General features: G+C 40.6%; 1 protein-coding gene across 3 annotated transcripts; it reads left to right on the top strand.

Moving 5' to 3' along the window:
• Positions 1-622: 622 nt before the first annotated feature.
• On the top strand, positions 623-14,167 carry ATP5F1C (ATP synthase F1 subunit gamma). 3 transcript variants are annotated; one of them, XM_061638303.1, is made up of 10 exons: positions 624-849; positions 2,213-2,247; positions 2,850-2,981; positions 6,589-6,793; positions 8,176-8,319; positions 9,347-9,411; positions 9,862-10,017; positions 11,434-11,530; positions 12,447-12,492; positions 14,020-14,167. In XM_061638303.1, the coding sequence occupies exons 1-9, from the start codon at positions 791-793 to the stop codon at positions 12,451-12,453; spliced, it is 900 nt and encodes a 299-aa protein (XP_061494287.1). In that variant the 5' UTR covers positions 624-790; the 3' UTR covers positions 12,454-12,492; positions 14,020-14,167. The 3 variants fall into 3 exon arrangements, with proteins under 3 accessions (XP_061494290.1, XP_061494287.1, XP_061494288.1); XM_061638304.1 differs by lacking the exon at positions 12,447-12,492 and having other exon boundaries at positions 625-849; XM_061638306.1 differs by lacking the exons at positions 12,447-12,492; positions 14,020-14,167 and having other exon boundaries at positions 623-849; positions 11,434-11,534.
• The last annotated feature ends 1,688 nt before the right edge of the window (positions 14,168-15,855 follow it).

Below are 15,855 nucleotides of genomic sequence, written 5' to 3' on the forward strand. Positions count from 1 at the left end.
AAATGAATAAAAACTAATATTAAATTAATTTATCAATTGATTATAATAGCATGCATGTTGTTGTTATTGGATGGTATTCAACGTTCGTTATACTTACCCATTGAAATAATGGATTTCTTAACTTGCTCATTAAATTCAGTGGACCTACTCTAAGTATGACTTAGTTGGATATTACCCATTATTATAATTACAAACATCTCACTTTTCTACTAAAAGTACTCCAATATAACGTTTTTAATGCAGTCAATTACTATCTCTATGGCTCATCCAGAAGAGCACCACTCCTGCCCGTCACCTCTATGGTACAAATCATCTTCTCCTCCTCCTCCTCCTCCTCGGAGTTTAATGCAAGGCTCGAGATGTTCTCTTTGCTTTGGCCGTTTGCGTATTTAAACCACAGAGTCAAGAACACGTAACCTACTTGGACCCCGAGCGCTCCCGATCAGATTGACAGAGAGATCATAGAGGTAGCTAAAGAGATTTAGCTAAAGAGAGGTAGCTGTGGATTTCCTGCTGTGAGCAGGGGGGCTGGACTCGATGGCCTACAAGGCTCCTACCAACTCTATGATTCTATGAGAGGCGCTGGGCTGTGGCGCTCTTTAACTCGGAAGTGGTTAGCTGTTCTTCCTCCCTTGGCCTTCACTACCTCGCAGGATTCGCGGCAGAATGTACGGCGCATGCGCATTGGGGGCGCTCTGACCTTCAGCTGCCGGGGCCGGGCAGGCAGCTCGTGAAGGAGGCTGTGAAGAGGCCGCATTAAAAAGGAGGAGACCCCGCTGCCTTCGGAGCCATGATGTTGTCCCGAGGAGCCGGCCTGGCCGGCGCCGCCGTCCTCTCCCAGCCGCAATGGTACTACTCCTTGCAGAGAGAAAGAGAGAGTCCTTGGGGGGCTCAAGGGAGAAAGGTTTGGGGGTTCAGGACCTTCTCCCCTCCCCCAACTCCTCAGACGACGAAGGAAACTCTGCACATGCTCAGTGGCGCATGCCTTGACAAAACCTTGTGCCAAGTTGACATTCGCCGTTTTTTATAGTTCTTTACCTTTTAGGCTGTTTCATTGCATTTCCTGTCAGATCTCCAAAGCACTTGCTCTCTCAAGCGTAACCTGCGGTTTTTTAAAAATCTCTCTCTTTTAATGATCCAACTAGGAAATGTTGTGAAATTCTGGAGAATAGCCAGCGTTTATTTTATACATGTGCATATTTTTTTTAAAAAAAAAGTCCTTTGTTACCCTTTTTATTAATATTTATTAAGTATATATCCCACCTTTCCAGAAGGAGCCCAGGACCTGAAACAAAAACGCTAAAAACACTCTAAAGCATCTTAAAAACAGATTTTAAAATATATTAAAACAAAACATCTGTAAAAAAATGCTTTAAAAAATCTTAAAAAGCAATTCCAGGACAGGCACAGACCCTTTGCAAGAGTAACGTTATTGGCTTGCAGCAATCAAGGTTTATGCTGAATGCCTGAGGCTTGGCCAACATGCAGCTTGATGTTCAACCTGCTTGTTCTAATGTTCAGTGGGACATGGTTTTCTAATTACAATTCTACACGTAATGAATGGGGCTTGCAACAAAATGTCACAATGTGTGGAGTGCTCCTAATTCAGAATTCCAGCCATTCTACTCCCCCACCACCAGTGCCAAGGAGTCTGTATTTTGTGGCCATTGAACATTAGGTTGTTTTTTTGGGTTTCCCGTTGAGATTTTTCTCTCTCAATATTTTTATATTTTCTTGTACTTCTGCTATTTATTTCTCTCAGTTTTGGCTGTGTAGAATTGGCTCTTGGAGAATGAGTTCACTGTTGGTATATATGATAAATAAATGGAGCATTTTAGAATGGTCACTGAACTGTAAAATATTTTATATTTGTGTTGTTCTAGTACTGGGGCCCCCAGTGTGGCACCTCCAGACACTTCCCAAGAACCCCCTTCTTATTTTTTTAATTGAAGGTTTTTTTAGCTTTCTCTGTTTGAAGGGGTTGTGTTTTGGGTGGATATTACCTACTTTTTGTCTTATTTATTTTGGGTTTGTGTAGGTATTTTGCCTGTTTTGGGGATAGTCTGAGAACCACCGGTAAAATATGTGGTGGTGTCCACAACAGTGTAGATTTTCAAATGTGCACTTGAACCCAGAAACATTGTGGACTCCTATTCTAAGCAACAGAGAGTAGGATATTTAACTAATAAAGTCTGTGTTATGTGTTTTTTAGGGTCCAAGTTAGGAATATGGCAACTTTGAAAGACAGTAAGTATTTTATTCTTAATATACGTGTGTGTATATATGTATGTATGCATTGGAAGGGCAGACACTGAATGGAAATGGGTGATCTGTGCCTCCCAACAGCCCCAGTTGGCATGACTAATGGTGAGGGATGATGGGAACTGTAGTTCCTGTACTAGTGAACTCTGAAAACTTGTTTTCTATATTTGCTTTTGAGACAATGCTTTTTTTGGTATGTTGACCTGGGAAAAATACCCTGCTCTGCTCTGTGGTCAGTTACTAATTGGATTCGAAATTGCTTCTCCATGCTTTAAGACTAGATCCAGAATTAATAGGTTGATATTTTTTACTATGTTTCTTACTTTGTAGATGTAAATGGTTGCATTAACAAGTTGTACCTCACTCCAATTAAATTTAAAGGACAGTCCACTAATTAGTATCTGCATGATATACTTCCTGGACTGGTACTATTAATTAGGTTGGCTGCATAACACACTGCTGTTCTACAAATCAGTTGAGTTTGACCTATTAAAGAGACCACTCCTTTGTTAATACCATTTTTATGCCACTTTTTCTCAGTGTCTTTTTGAACTCTTGCCTTTCTTCATTCACTCTCATCTGTGCAGTTACGCGGCGTTTGAAGTCTATCAAGAACATTCAGAAAATCACCAAATCTATGAAGATGGTTGCTGCAGCAAAGTATTCCAGGGCAGAGAGAGAGTTAAAGCCTGCCAGAGTTTATGGAGTTGGGGCACTGGGTAAGTGAAGTTGCCTCTTTTGTGGTTGAATTTGCAACAATAGCTTTTAATTGCATTCTTAGATGAGAATTTTTTGGTAGTCTTTTCTGACCTAGAACTTTCTGATGAGGCACTGTTAAGTAGGCTTGCAAATCCCTTTTGAAATCTGCTTTTACTGTAGACCATTGGAAATGGAAATGATGGACTTCCGGGAAGGGTGACTTCGCTTGTGCCTGCTTTTGGGACGGGCTCCCGCCTCAAAAGAAGCTTATTCAGATATAAATCAGTCAGAACATTTTTTTTTTGACTGATGAAATTTCTCCCGGGCAGGGAGAAACGTAGAGATCAACCTCAAAGCCTGTTTTTGTTGGGAGGACTGGATTTCATTAATTTATGAGATAAGGTCCAGCCAACAATGCCGGACGGACTTCCTAACAAGCTCTATCTGCTTAAGCGATATGTTTATCTTTTCTTGAAAGAGAGAACGGACTAACAGGCAAGCACCCTTCTTTCTATTATTTTTTTTACTTGGTTTAAATTGTTGCAGCAAAAGGAGATTTGTCAGATTGATCGGCTTTGGACAACTTCTGGGTGAGATATAGCTCTTCTCTGTTATTCACGAAATTAACAGCTTATCTCTGTTTCTGTCGCAAAAAGCTGTCCTGGAAGTGCATTCTAAAGATAATAAACAGAAGAGGGATTTCTATTCCTGATTTCTATTCCAAGGAATATTATATTGTCTGGGACTATTCTCTTTTTGGTCTATTTTATTTTGACGAATCTGCTTCTTCACAACGCCACTAACTGTTTTGATGCTGGGAACTAAATTTATTTTGCATTCTTGAACATAGAGAGATAAGGCAGGCTGCTCTGTTTATACTGTGATGTCATCAAGCCTGGAATATTAACCCAATTGTTGCTGAAATAAGAAGTGGTTCTTCTTTATTTTTGTTTTGCTTTGTTTTCGTGGTTTTAAAAATGGTAATCAAGAAAGTGGCTGAGAATCTGGAAGTAATTATGTTTCAGAAAATAATGGATGAGATTGAGATAACGAAACAAACCCTGCGACAGGGTAGTAAGGAGCTGAAAATTGAACTGAGCAAAATGACGCAGGAGTTTAAAGAAATAGGGGACCCTGTGAGAGAGGAGAATGAGATCAGAGATGAGAAAAGAAAAAATAAAGGGAAGATACAAGCCCTGGTGATTGGAACAAATGTGGAATTGGAAAAAGATCTGGAGTTTATGGATTTTAGAAATAAAATCTACTGTTTGGAATTTAACGTTATCTCTGAAGAAATTAATGAAGATATTAGAGATAAAGTTATCAATGGCTTGGATAATCTTCTGGACTGGAATGATGTGATGGAGCTTGATATAGAGAAAATCTATGGAATTAACTGCAGTCATGTGACAGTGGAAAAACTCTTAAGAGATGAGCCAGTGCATTTTCTAAAAAAGAAGAACACAGATATGAATTTACAACAATGTTTCAGCAACTTATTCAGAATGGATGGCAAGAAAATATTTGGGATAGAGGAAATTCCCATCAGACTCTTATTATATGACTATGGCTACAACAGCAAGATTATTATGGAATACTGATAATGGAAGATTGGACACTGAAATTACTGGACTTAACAGGACTATTGAAGATGGAAGATGGAACTGATAGGGATAATGGAATAATGGCTATTGAAATTATTGGACCTAACAGATTCTGATGAGATGGATTAATCGAAATGTTTATTTGGACTATGATTATGACAATAAGATTATTATAATTATTAACGAGATGGATTAATTGACATGTTTATTTGGAGAAAAATTGATAGATATATTTCTTAAAGAATTGAAACCTCTCTTTGACTTTTTGTGGAAAGAATAAAGTAATGTTTATGAGATTTGATGATTAATTAAGATAACTACTGGAGGAAAGTGATTTTATAATATGATTTAAGAGACAGGATTGTTATATATTGTAGACCTATAACTGATTTGATATGTGACAAATGGGAAGTCAACATTTTATTTTTTTTTGTTTAATCATTTTTGTTTTGTTTTGTTTTTTGTCTTTGAATGTTTTATGATTTTGTTTTCTGTTTTATGAAAATTTGAATAAAAATTATTGTAAAAAAAAAAGGAAATGGAAATGATGATATGTTGTTTGTTACAAAGTTTGATTATATGTAGTGCAATTATGCCCTGGTACTCTAAAGCAGAGATGAGGAACCTGTGGCTCTCTAGATGTTGCACTCCTGTCAGTCCTAACTTGCATGGGCACTGGTCATCTTATGGGAGTTGTAGGCTGACAGTATATGGACAGCAACAGGTTTCCATTCTTCCTTTAAAAGACTAATTTAATTTCTTACATTTATGTAACACTTTGCACATCCAGAGGTGTCCTGAAATGATTTACAATAATAAAATATAAAATACGTTAAAAAATTCAAGAAAACAATGCAAATGTAAAATACTAAGTATTCATTCTTTTAAAAAGTAATCTAAAACAACATAAAACATCCACTTATTTATTGTGCTAAATACATTCAAACTTTTGAGCCAACTTAAGTCAAATTCTACACCAAAAGAAACTGAATTCAGCAGCCTGCCTGAATGTATGGAAATCAAGCATATTTGCGCATATACAGTAATATCTCGCATTAACGTACTCAATGGGACCAAAGCGAGTACGTAAACCAAAAATGTCCTTAAAGCGAAGCACTACCTTTTAAAACTTTTTTTACCTCTCCTTCATGCGGAGCCTCAAAGCCCTGCGCTAAAGCCTCTGCTGCTGCGCTGCCGCGCCTCCCAGCTGATCGCGATCGTGCCTCCCAGCTGATTTGCGGTGGTGTGATCTCGTCTATTTCCACCTCCACGCGCTATAGCCTCTGCTGCTGTGCTGCGTTTCTGGAGAAATACAGGCATAGGGAGCATGTACGTTATAGCGAGGCGATGTTAAGTGAAGCGACGTTAAGCGGGGTATGCCTGTAGTGTTTTTTACATAATTTGTTCTATTTCAACTACATCAGGTTTGATAAGGAACTGTGCAAGACACTTAAGGCTCCCTCTTCCCTTGCTATTTGAAATGCTACTGAGCTCTCTTTGACTTTAAATACTCACTAGATATTGCTGTCACACTTGTGAGGCTTTATTTATGGTCATGACTAGAAACTCAAGGGCGTGTTGTTAGTTACTGTTTTGTTAAGCTGAAATATTCAGGATATTGTATTCTGCAGCCATTGGCAGCAAATACCCTGTACTTTTTAAATCATCCTTTGGATATAGCTTATAACCTGCTGTTACTAAGAGCACAATGCGTCCTTCAATCCGAATAGAGCACTGACCTCATCCCTAGTGGTGTGTGCTGCAATTTTCCTCAAACATTGGGGGTTCAAAAAGCTTTCAAAATACGGAGAAGTAAACCATGAAGAAGCTCGTAGGTTTCTATTGAATGATTCCGATTCATCCATTGTAGTTTGATCACAGTATCAAGTGAAAGAGTTGGTACAACACAATTTCCTGTAAAAGTGGTTCTTGTTGGGACAAGTTCTGTCATGTGTCTTTGATACCAATGTATTTTGAAGGTTGCTGTTTAATCCTTATTGTTGGCTGCATTTCTTTTTCCCAGCTTTTTATGAGAAAGCGGAAATCAAGGCCCCTGAGGACAAGAAGAAGCATCTTATCATTGGGGTGTCTTCTGATCGTGGTCTGTGCGGTGCTATCCACACCTCTGTTGCTAAAACTATCAAGAGCCAGTTCTCCGCCCTCACAGATGCGGGTAAAGAAGTCATGGTGATTGGAGTGGGCGACAAGCTGAGAGGCATCCTTCAGAGGTAACAGGAATAGTGGCCTTCTCTGTGCATTTGAGCTTCATTCTCTGCTGGTGATTTTGAATTTATCCTGCCGGCTGTAACAAACTTCCTTCTGTGAAAATGCTTATAGGATCCCCTTAATGTGTTCAGAATTGTAATGTTAAGGCAGTGGTACTTACCTGAAGGCAGGCTTTTATGTAGGATGAATTTTGATGAGGCTATATAATTACTGTGCACCTAGGTTTAGGGGCCATGGCTTAGTCACTCAGAAGGCAGATGGTGGGAAGGATGGAGATGCCCTGTGGGCTGGAATATAAAGGAAGAGGGGATGTAGTGCAATTGGTGGACTAGAACAGAAAAGAGAAAGTGGGGGGGGGGTTGATAAAAAAGGTGCTCAGTTGACTGGTCCAGGCAGGAGGAGGGAAAAAGTTGAGTTAAGAAGTGACGATACCCTGAGAAGTAGGGACCGTGATTGCACCTCAAATGTGTTTCCAAAAAACACCAGAGTTCTTTTTTGTTGGGCCTGGGTTCACAAAAGTGCTGGAATAATCCCACTGAGGCTCTCTGGAGAGCTGAGAACTGATGTTTTAAAATCAGAAATATTATATGCTTTCTTAAATTAGCTCCTCCATTTTTTTGACCCCCTTTCTACTGTCTTTCCTTAAAGACCGCAAGGTGGCTAATAATAATAATAAAGAAACGAGTAAGGCAAAACAACAAACTATCATATTAAAAAGAAAAACAAGTAAAAAGCTGTCAGGTGCATCCAGTTAAAACCGTTTCCAGCTAAAATACTGGGATCCAAAGGCTTTCATGCACAGCACAGGTGGGGAGTTTGTGGCCCTCCAGGTATTGCTGAGCTGCAGCTCCCATTGCCCCTGGCCACTAGCCATGCTTGCTGGGGCTGGTGGGAGTTGTGGTTAAGCAACATTTGGAGGGCTGAAGGTTCCCCACACCTGAGATCCAGGAAGGTCTTTTACTGTGGCTGAGAAAATACAATTAAGGGAGACAATCTTCCCTCAGGAGGGAGTTCCAAAGCTTAGCTGCAGAGAAAACTCTTTCTTTGGTCCTAGCTAGTTGTCATTGGAGCATACAGGAGGGCTTTGTTAATGAACTTAAATAAGCAGGCAGAGTTTTATAGTCACAAACCATAAAGGGCTTTCAAGATAATCTTTGAATGGGTCCTGGAAGCAAATTGGAGGCCAGCGTAGTAGTTTCAATAAAAGAGCGTCATATTCACAGTAGGCAGCCCCCATTAGCTACAATGTTTTGGACCAATAGAAGTTTCTGGACACTTCTAAAAAAAAAATCCCTGTATAGAACACATTATAGTTGTAATATAACTCAAAGTGTGTGTCTCTGTGGCCAGATGTGCCTTATGGGTAGGCTCACTTTTATTTTAGGACACATGGCAATAACTTCCTGTTGAACTTCAAGGAAGTGGGAAGAAAGCCCCCTACCTTTGGAGATGCTTCGATCATTGCCTTGGAGCTGCTGAACTCTGGATACGAGTTTGATGAAGGAACCGTCATCTACAATCGGTTCAGGCAAGAGAAACTATAGAATTCTTCCAGAACGTAAATTCCATCGTTTCCAAGCAGCAGAAGAAAATCAGGGATTGGGGGTGGGACGTGGTGGTATTTAGCACAGCTCCAGCTTCTAGAGCAAATGGAGGTCTATGATGATGGGGTCTTTTGGGTGCACTGTCCTCCATGGGCTACTTCTAAGTTGGAAAACAGTAACCTCAAATGAGCTATCAGGCTTCAGTCCCCCCATTAGCATCTCTCAAAATGGCACACATTAATGATCCCTCGAACAGCCAAATCTGTGGAGCCTTGTCTATAAGAGGACTTCACTGTTGCCTTTTGGTTAAAGGCAACCATAATTCGACAATTGTTTTATACTGTGGAGATTTTCCTGAACCTGCAATAGTTGGTTAGAAAGAGTTAACTATTCTTTTTTCACCACAGTGTCCCACTGTACAAAGCAATTTCATTTGCAACCACATGACTGGAAATGGTCATCGAGGGCACTTTCACCAATGCCTTTTATCAGTATAAAAAATGGGAGGCATGTTTGGAGCAAATGTATGTACTAGCAGAAACTTCTCATGATTTACAGATGTAGAAAATGTAAAAGCCAACTCACAAGTGAGCTTGGTCTGTGCCCAGTCACAACCTACACACCATCTTCCTCTATGGGTTGAGCTACATAATCCAAATCTCGCTGAAACACCAGCAGGAGCTTTGGTACAATTAGAAGGTTCCAGATAACTGAAGTGAGCAAACCTCAAACTACAAGTTGAGGGAAGATATTGCCGTAGGTGGGGCTCAAAGTGTGGACAACTGTGAGGGCAATGAAGCATGTTGCCTTCTGGCTCTCTCATTGCACCTGGAGGCTTGGACATCGTTTACCATTTAATAATGGGCTTCTGCTTGAGCCAACTCCCATCAAGTCAATAGCAGTTCTGCATACTTCCTCAGTGTGTCTGAGCATAGAATGGATTTTAAACTTTGGTAGGCAGGCTCTCTGGAGCCAGTAAAATTGTTCAGCAGAGCTTTCTTTTCTCTTTAGGTCTGTCATCTCCTACAAGACAGATGAAAAACCCATCTATTCTCTTGAGACTGTTTCTGGTGCTGGTAAGTCCAGAAGTACAATTTGGCTAGTTAAGTGAGTAAACACTTATATTTTTAGGGGCATTTTCCCATTGTGTATTGCTTCTTGTGGTGATCAAGGTACCCGTTTCTATACGTGCTTCACTCCAAAAAGGCCAAACCATCCCCATTTTCTATTGCACTGTGGCTGGTAAGCAAAGATCTTTTGGACTAAAATGATAAGTACTGTATATATGCATTGTTTGCTTCTTATTTCCCTTTTTAAAATAGGTTATTTGTAATGATATGAAAGTATCAGATGATTGATATTTGTAAAACAAGTTGCTTACAGCTGGGAAGCAAAGAATTTCCTTTGTTAAAAAGGGGTTGCGAATCTAGAGCGCTTTTGAAATTCTTTCTAATGCTTACTTGACTTTGGCTTACTATTATCTCATAAATCTTTACTAATCAACTATAATGTGCTTGTCATTTCAGAAAGCATTAGTATCTATGATGATATTGATGCAGATGTCCTGCGAAACTATCAGGAATTTACACTGGCGAACATCATTTTCTACTCATTAAAGGAATCTACTACTAGTGAACAAAGTGCTAGGATGACTGCCATGGACAGCGCTAGCAAAAATGCCTGTAAGGAAAACTTCATGGAGTTTATGGTGTACAGTGATACAGTGTATCAGTAGTGGCAGAAACTGTCAAGATGTGGCCTGCCATCCTGAGCTCCTGCTGGGAGGAAGGGTGGGATATAAATAAAATAATAAATAAATAAATAAAATAAGATGTATATACAAGAGGTCTAAGCGCAGAGAAGGCAAGATTCTACTAACATACTAGCTAAAATAGCTGCCTTTTGTATTAACTAAAAGGACCCTGCTTTTGAGGTAGGACAGACCTAAGACCAATCCTATGCACGCTTACTTGGGAGTAAGCACCACTGAGCTTAATGGGATTTGATATAAGATTGCACTGCACCTGTCTGAGGGAACTCTTCCTAGAGTTTGCTATTATGTTTCAAATAGACTGAATGTCTGAAATCTGATCAGACTCCTTTCAAATCTCAAGTGTTTTAGTTTTCCTTTTTCCACTGTGCTTCATATCCTCTGATGAAGAGCATCTTAGCTCAAAAGGCAATGGGATCTGATACTTCCCATTAAAAGATATTTGATAGTCTCTTCCAGAAAAAAAATATCCTTGTAAATGCAATCTCCCTACTCTGGACTCGTCCTATGAGTTGCTGGACTGGCAGAATTAGTATGTTGTAGACAGCCATTCCCTCCAGACTACAGCTCACATCATCCCTGACCGTTGGCCCTGCTGGTTGGTGCTGATGGGAGTTATACTCCCAACAATATCTGGCTGGCACCAGGTTGGGGAAAGCTGATGTAGAATTCGACTCAAGGCCTACCATACTTGGCAGCTCTGGAAGCAACAGCCAAGAATGAATTGGGGTATATAGAGGACCAGCAAACAACATAAATACTTTGCACATCATGGTGTGCTGATGATGTAAGTAGCAGAAGCATTGTGTTGCCATATTATCATCTGCTGACATGTGGGTTGCACCATCTTAGCTAGTTCCATGGTAGCCAAAAAGCCTTTAGGGCAGGGGTGACTGATCTGTTACCCTCCAGAGATTGCTGAACTACAAATAACCCCTGATCATTGACTATACTGGCTGGGGCTGATGGGAGCTGGAGTCCAAGAACCTCTGGTTAGCAACACCTGCTTTATGGTATGGCATGCTTAGTTTTTTCTTAAAGTTTAAGCCTGGGAAATGATAACAGAAATTGTTATTGGAAGGTAGTATAGGCATTGTCCCAGACAGTGGCTAGTAAAATAGTGGATGCTATACCCTTTTATATTCAACAGTTCACAATATTCAGAAAATTTTGACTTCAAAGAAGCGTTAAGTCCTTGGTTCTCAGTAAGCAAGAGTGCAGATAATTGAACAGAGTAATTGACATTTTCTTGGTCCAACAATCATTGAAAATTTGTTGACGATTGCTTAATTGCCACTGGACTTGTCCCATCTCTCTCTCTTTGCAGCTGAGATGATTGACAAGCTAACATTGACGTTCAACCGCACCCGCCAAGCTGTCATCACCAAGGAACTTATTGAGATCATTTCTGGTGCTGCCGCTCTGTAAGTTGGCATGGGAGTCTCTTGCGTTCAGACCTTTATTTATTTTTGATGATGCTGTAGGCTTGAGAAGGGAGCAAAAAAGAACAACACTTGAGTGAGGCTGCAAACCTTCTACTGTGCTTTAAAAATGCCAATGATCAATGCCTGACACTGTTTGGGACCCCTATTAATTCCAAAATTGCTGCAATGGCTGTTGGCTAATAGTGAATCTGCTGAGATTGCTTTTCTCTGTCCTACACATCAGTGGATGCACATGTATTTATTCTTTAAGGATGTTTATCAGGGCTGTAATCAAACCAACTTGCTACAAAGCTCCCACTTTTAGGTCCAGGGGGACTGGAGAAAAATGAAGAGCAGCCCTGCTGGATCAGTCAGTTTGGTCCAGCATTCACAATGGCTGTTGGTGTGGCTCTGGCGAAGCCCACAAATGGGGCCTGAAGGCAGGGGCCCTCAGCTGCCATTACTCCCCTGCAACTGATTCTCAGTGGCATACTGCCTTTGAATATGGAGGCTCCATATAGCCATCATGGCTCTCAATGGCAATCTCCATTATCTTGTGGCAGTGAATTCCAAAAATCAGTGCTGTGCTTACTAACCTGTTTTTTTCTGAAAAGCTCAAACTGCGGCTTAGCTTTGAATCGAGCTCTCTCCACAGGAAGCAAAAGCATATCTTCCGCATGCCTAAAACAATACTGTTCAGCTGGAGAACAACGGAATGTTGTACAATGGAAAATGATTGTTTAAATCCATGTGTTAATACATCTCTTCAGTTGATCTGACTTTTGTGACTTGAGCAGTTGGTAATTGCTGCGCATTGCATGTTTTGTTAAACAACACTAATGATTTTGCCTTAATTTACATTGCTCATTGCTTCACCGCATGTTTTTGTGTGTTTTTTTTACAATTCCGCAACTAGGACCTAAGTGCTAATCAGAAAGTTGAGTTTCATCCAAAGTCAACAGGTAAAGTGGTGCTGCAAAATAGATGATAACGGTGGGGAAACAAAAAAATAGGTACCAGCTATATGGTTAAGGTACTTAAGATGGCTTTTGTGTTTGCTCTAGAAGTGCTTGTAAGTGCCTGGTATTGCTTGGATACTTACCCTCTGCAAAAATCGTGTTTAAATTAGCAGACACAAAAATAAAGTGCAATGTGTCTCTAGACAATGCTAATGTATGTGGGGGTGGGATCCTGTACAGCCATGCTTGAGCCACCATGTTTCTCGGACTGATAAACCTTTGTGAACTACTACAGTGCAGTTGTACGTAAAATTCCATAGCAAGATGTTCAGTGTCTCATCCTGGAGAAAGGGGGGAGGGGTTATCAGTGGAATTTAAAGAATTACTGGGTTGCAGATAATCAAAAATCAATCCCTTGCTTCAAGGTAGTCCTCCCTAATCTCTTCCAAATGCCTCACCTGTGCAATCCAGGTCATAATGTGTCATATGAGGATGACACATATGATGTCTACAGAGCAGGAGTTTAGGGGAGTGACTTGAGTGAGCAAGCATTCAAGTTCCAAGCAAGTGGTCTTATGCTTTGGTCATGGCACTGAAGATGGACAAAGAGAGAGGATTTCCTTCACATCAGGATGGTCGTTCACTAAAGAATGGGTGTATCTCCAGGCATACTTTATGGTTATGGTTTTTGACAGCCTTTTCCAACCTTTGGATCCTGAGATGTTGCTGGATACAGTTCCTGTAATTCCTGGCCATTGGCTGGGGCTGATAGAAGTTGCAGTGCAGCAACATCTGGGGACCCAAAAGTTGGTAAAGGCTGGTTTATGAGCTACCTTTTGCCTAGGACTATTGCCTGATTCACGAAATATGTCAGTTAACCATGTAAGTACTGATCTCTTAAATCTGCACACTTTGGCCCATGGCAATAGTTTTGACAAATACTTTTTGCCTCTTCTTCCATCTGCAGTGTTTATAAATATTACAATCAATATTGTATTGAACTGCCCAATGCCACCTCAAGTCTATTTGAAACCTTTTTAAATTGGATAGCTCAATTGATGTAAAGGTTGCTTCCCTAGTTGGTTAGGACCCCAGGACACTGCCTTTCACTGAGTCAGACTGTTGGTCCATCTGGCTCAGTGTTGTCTACACTGACTGGCAGCGACTCTCCAGGATTTCAGGCAGGACTCTCTCAGCCCTACCTGGAGATGCCTCTGGAGATTGAACTTGGAACCTTTTGCATGGAAGGCAGATGCTCTACCACTGAGCTGTGGTCCTTTGGTCAGCTGTAGGATTTTTTTCAGGGTCTGATTTATTGGGCTTATTGATTTCTGTGGAATGTTTACAGTGCAGTTGTGTTCAGCTTAGATTTTAAAAAGTTCTAAAAAAGATTTAAGGAGGGATTAACACAGCAAGAAGGAAGCTTGAAATGAGAAGCCATTTTAGGTTGGCAGCAATTAGTAAACAGGGCTGCAAATTAAGTTGGCGCAATGTTCAAACTTTCCTTAATACAGTGCTTTTGTTTTGTAGGTAAAGAAGAAAAGCTGTTCAGGCAAGCAGTTTATCCCACTTCCCTCCTAGAGAGACAAAATTATTGGTCCATCATTCTGTGAAGAATTTTCAGCAAAGAACTGCAACTGTTTGTAAATCATATTATAATAAAGTCCTACATTGAAAAGAGATGGTGTGCTTCTTTGGGTATTTGGAACTGGGGATGGCTGGACTGCGATACAAGTTAACAACAAAGGCTTATGTTTTTAGTCATTATTTCAATTGTCATTTAAAAGGCTGATCAAAACCCTTAGAGCTGTGTGTGCAGGCTCTGTGAAAGCAGGAGTTAGTTTGTAAAAAGTTTTGTAAAATATTTTGATGGTAAGGGATTATGGCTACAATCCTAAACCCAGTTACTTGGGAGTAAGGCTAACTGAGCTCAATGGGACTTCTGAATAGATTTAGATTGTGCTGTACATGTTGTAGTGCAGGGATGCGAAACCTGTGCTCCTACAGATGTTTTGTTACTATTTATTAAATTTCTATCCCACCCTTCTTCCCAGAAGGAGCCCAAGGTGGCAAACAAGGGATAAAACACTACAACATCTTAAAACATCTAAAAAAAAACCTTTGGAAAAAAAAAATAATTCCCACAGATACAGACTGGGATAAGGTCTCTAATTAAAAGGCTTGTTGAAAAAGGAGGGTTTTCAGTAGGTGCTAAAAAGGCAACAGAGACGGTGCCTGTCTAATATTTAAAGGGAAGGAATTCCAAAGGGTAGATACCACAACACTAAAGGTCCACTTCTTGTGTTGTGCGGAACAGACGTTGAAAAGATGGTATCTGCAGGAGGCCCTCACCTGCAGAGCGCAGTGATCAGCTTGGGTATAAAAGAGGTAAGATTCAGGTATACTGGTCCCAAGTTGTATCGAGCTTTATACCACAAAACCGGCACCTTGAACTTAAGAGTGGTAGGTTCTGGAAGAACTGTACGCTACCTAATTGCTTGGAGGAACTTTTGGATAAAAAGCAAAAAAGGTTTTCTGCTGCATGGTTACCAATATTTTCAGCAGCAGCTTGGCTACAGAGCCTTTAATGTGTTCAGATCTATCTACGGTGCTTTCTTTACATTAATATCCCACCCTCCCAAAAGATCCCACGGCAGCAAACAACACATGATAAAACAACAAAAACATCCTAAAAACAATTCTCAGACAGACTGGAATATTTTAGTAACTGCCTATAAGCACCAGCAATGTACCCAATGCTTTACAGCAGGCGTGGGAAACCTTTTCACCTCGAGGGTTGCTTTCTGTTCTAGGCAACCTTACAGGGGCCACAGGCAAACGATAGGTGGTTCCAGAAGCAAAAGTGGGTGGAGCAATAGATCTCCATTTCACCATAGGCTAGTTTCTACAGACACTTGCACACCCCTCTCCTTCCTCTAGCCAGACAAGCAAGAGGCATCTGAGTACAGGGACATGCCAGCCAGGCAAGCGCACTCTTGCAAAGTACGGCTAGTGACAGGTGAGGCCTGAGGAGAGTTCCAAGGGCTGCGTTTGGCCCCTGGGGTTGAGGTTCCTCACCCCACTTTACAGAATAATGAAGCCCCCCAAAATGGTCCCTGCCCCAAAGAGATTACAGTCTACATTATGATAATGCAGAAAAGCAACAGCTGAAGGTAACAAAGAATAGGAGCAAAGGCGGTTAGACTAAGATGTCATTTTAGCAAAGGATAAGGACTAAAGTTTTAGGCACTTTCTATGAGTAATCAAATGTCTTGACCGTGTTATATGGGGACAAGATCTGTAACTGTTGGGCAGCCACATTTTCCGTGCCCCCAACAGTTGGAATTCCCCCATAGACTTGTCAAA

Source organism: Rhineura floridana, chromosome 8 (assembly GCF_030035675.1).
Source record: "Rhineura floridana isolate rRhiFlo1 chromosome 8, rRhiFlo1.hap2, whole genome shotgun sequence".
NCBI classification, from domain to species: Eukaryota; Metazoa; Chordata; class Lepidosauria; order Squamata; family Rhineuridae; genus Rhineura; species Rhineura floridana.

What these genes read in the sequence shown, in the direction of transcription:
- ATP5F1C (XM_061638303.1), top strand. Translation starts at nt 791, where the DNA reads ATGATGTTGTCCCGAGGAGCCGGCCTGGCCGGCGCCGCCGTCCTCTCC. An exon ending in GTCCTCTCCCAGCCGCAATG is followed by an intron (nt 850 to 2,212) that starts GTACTACTCCTT and finishes TGTGTTTTTTAG; the next exon opens with GGTCCAAGTTAGGAATATGG. An exon ending in TGAGACTGTTTCTGGTGCTG is followed by an intron (nt 9,412 to 9,861) that starts GTAAGTCCAGAA and finishes TTGTCATTTCAG; the next exon opens with AAAGCATTAGTATCTATGAT.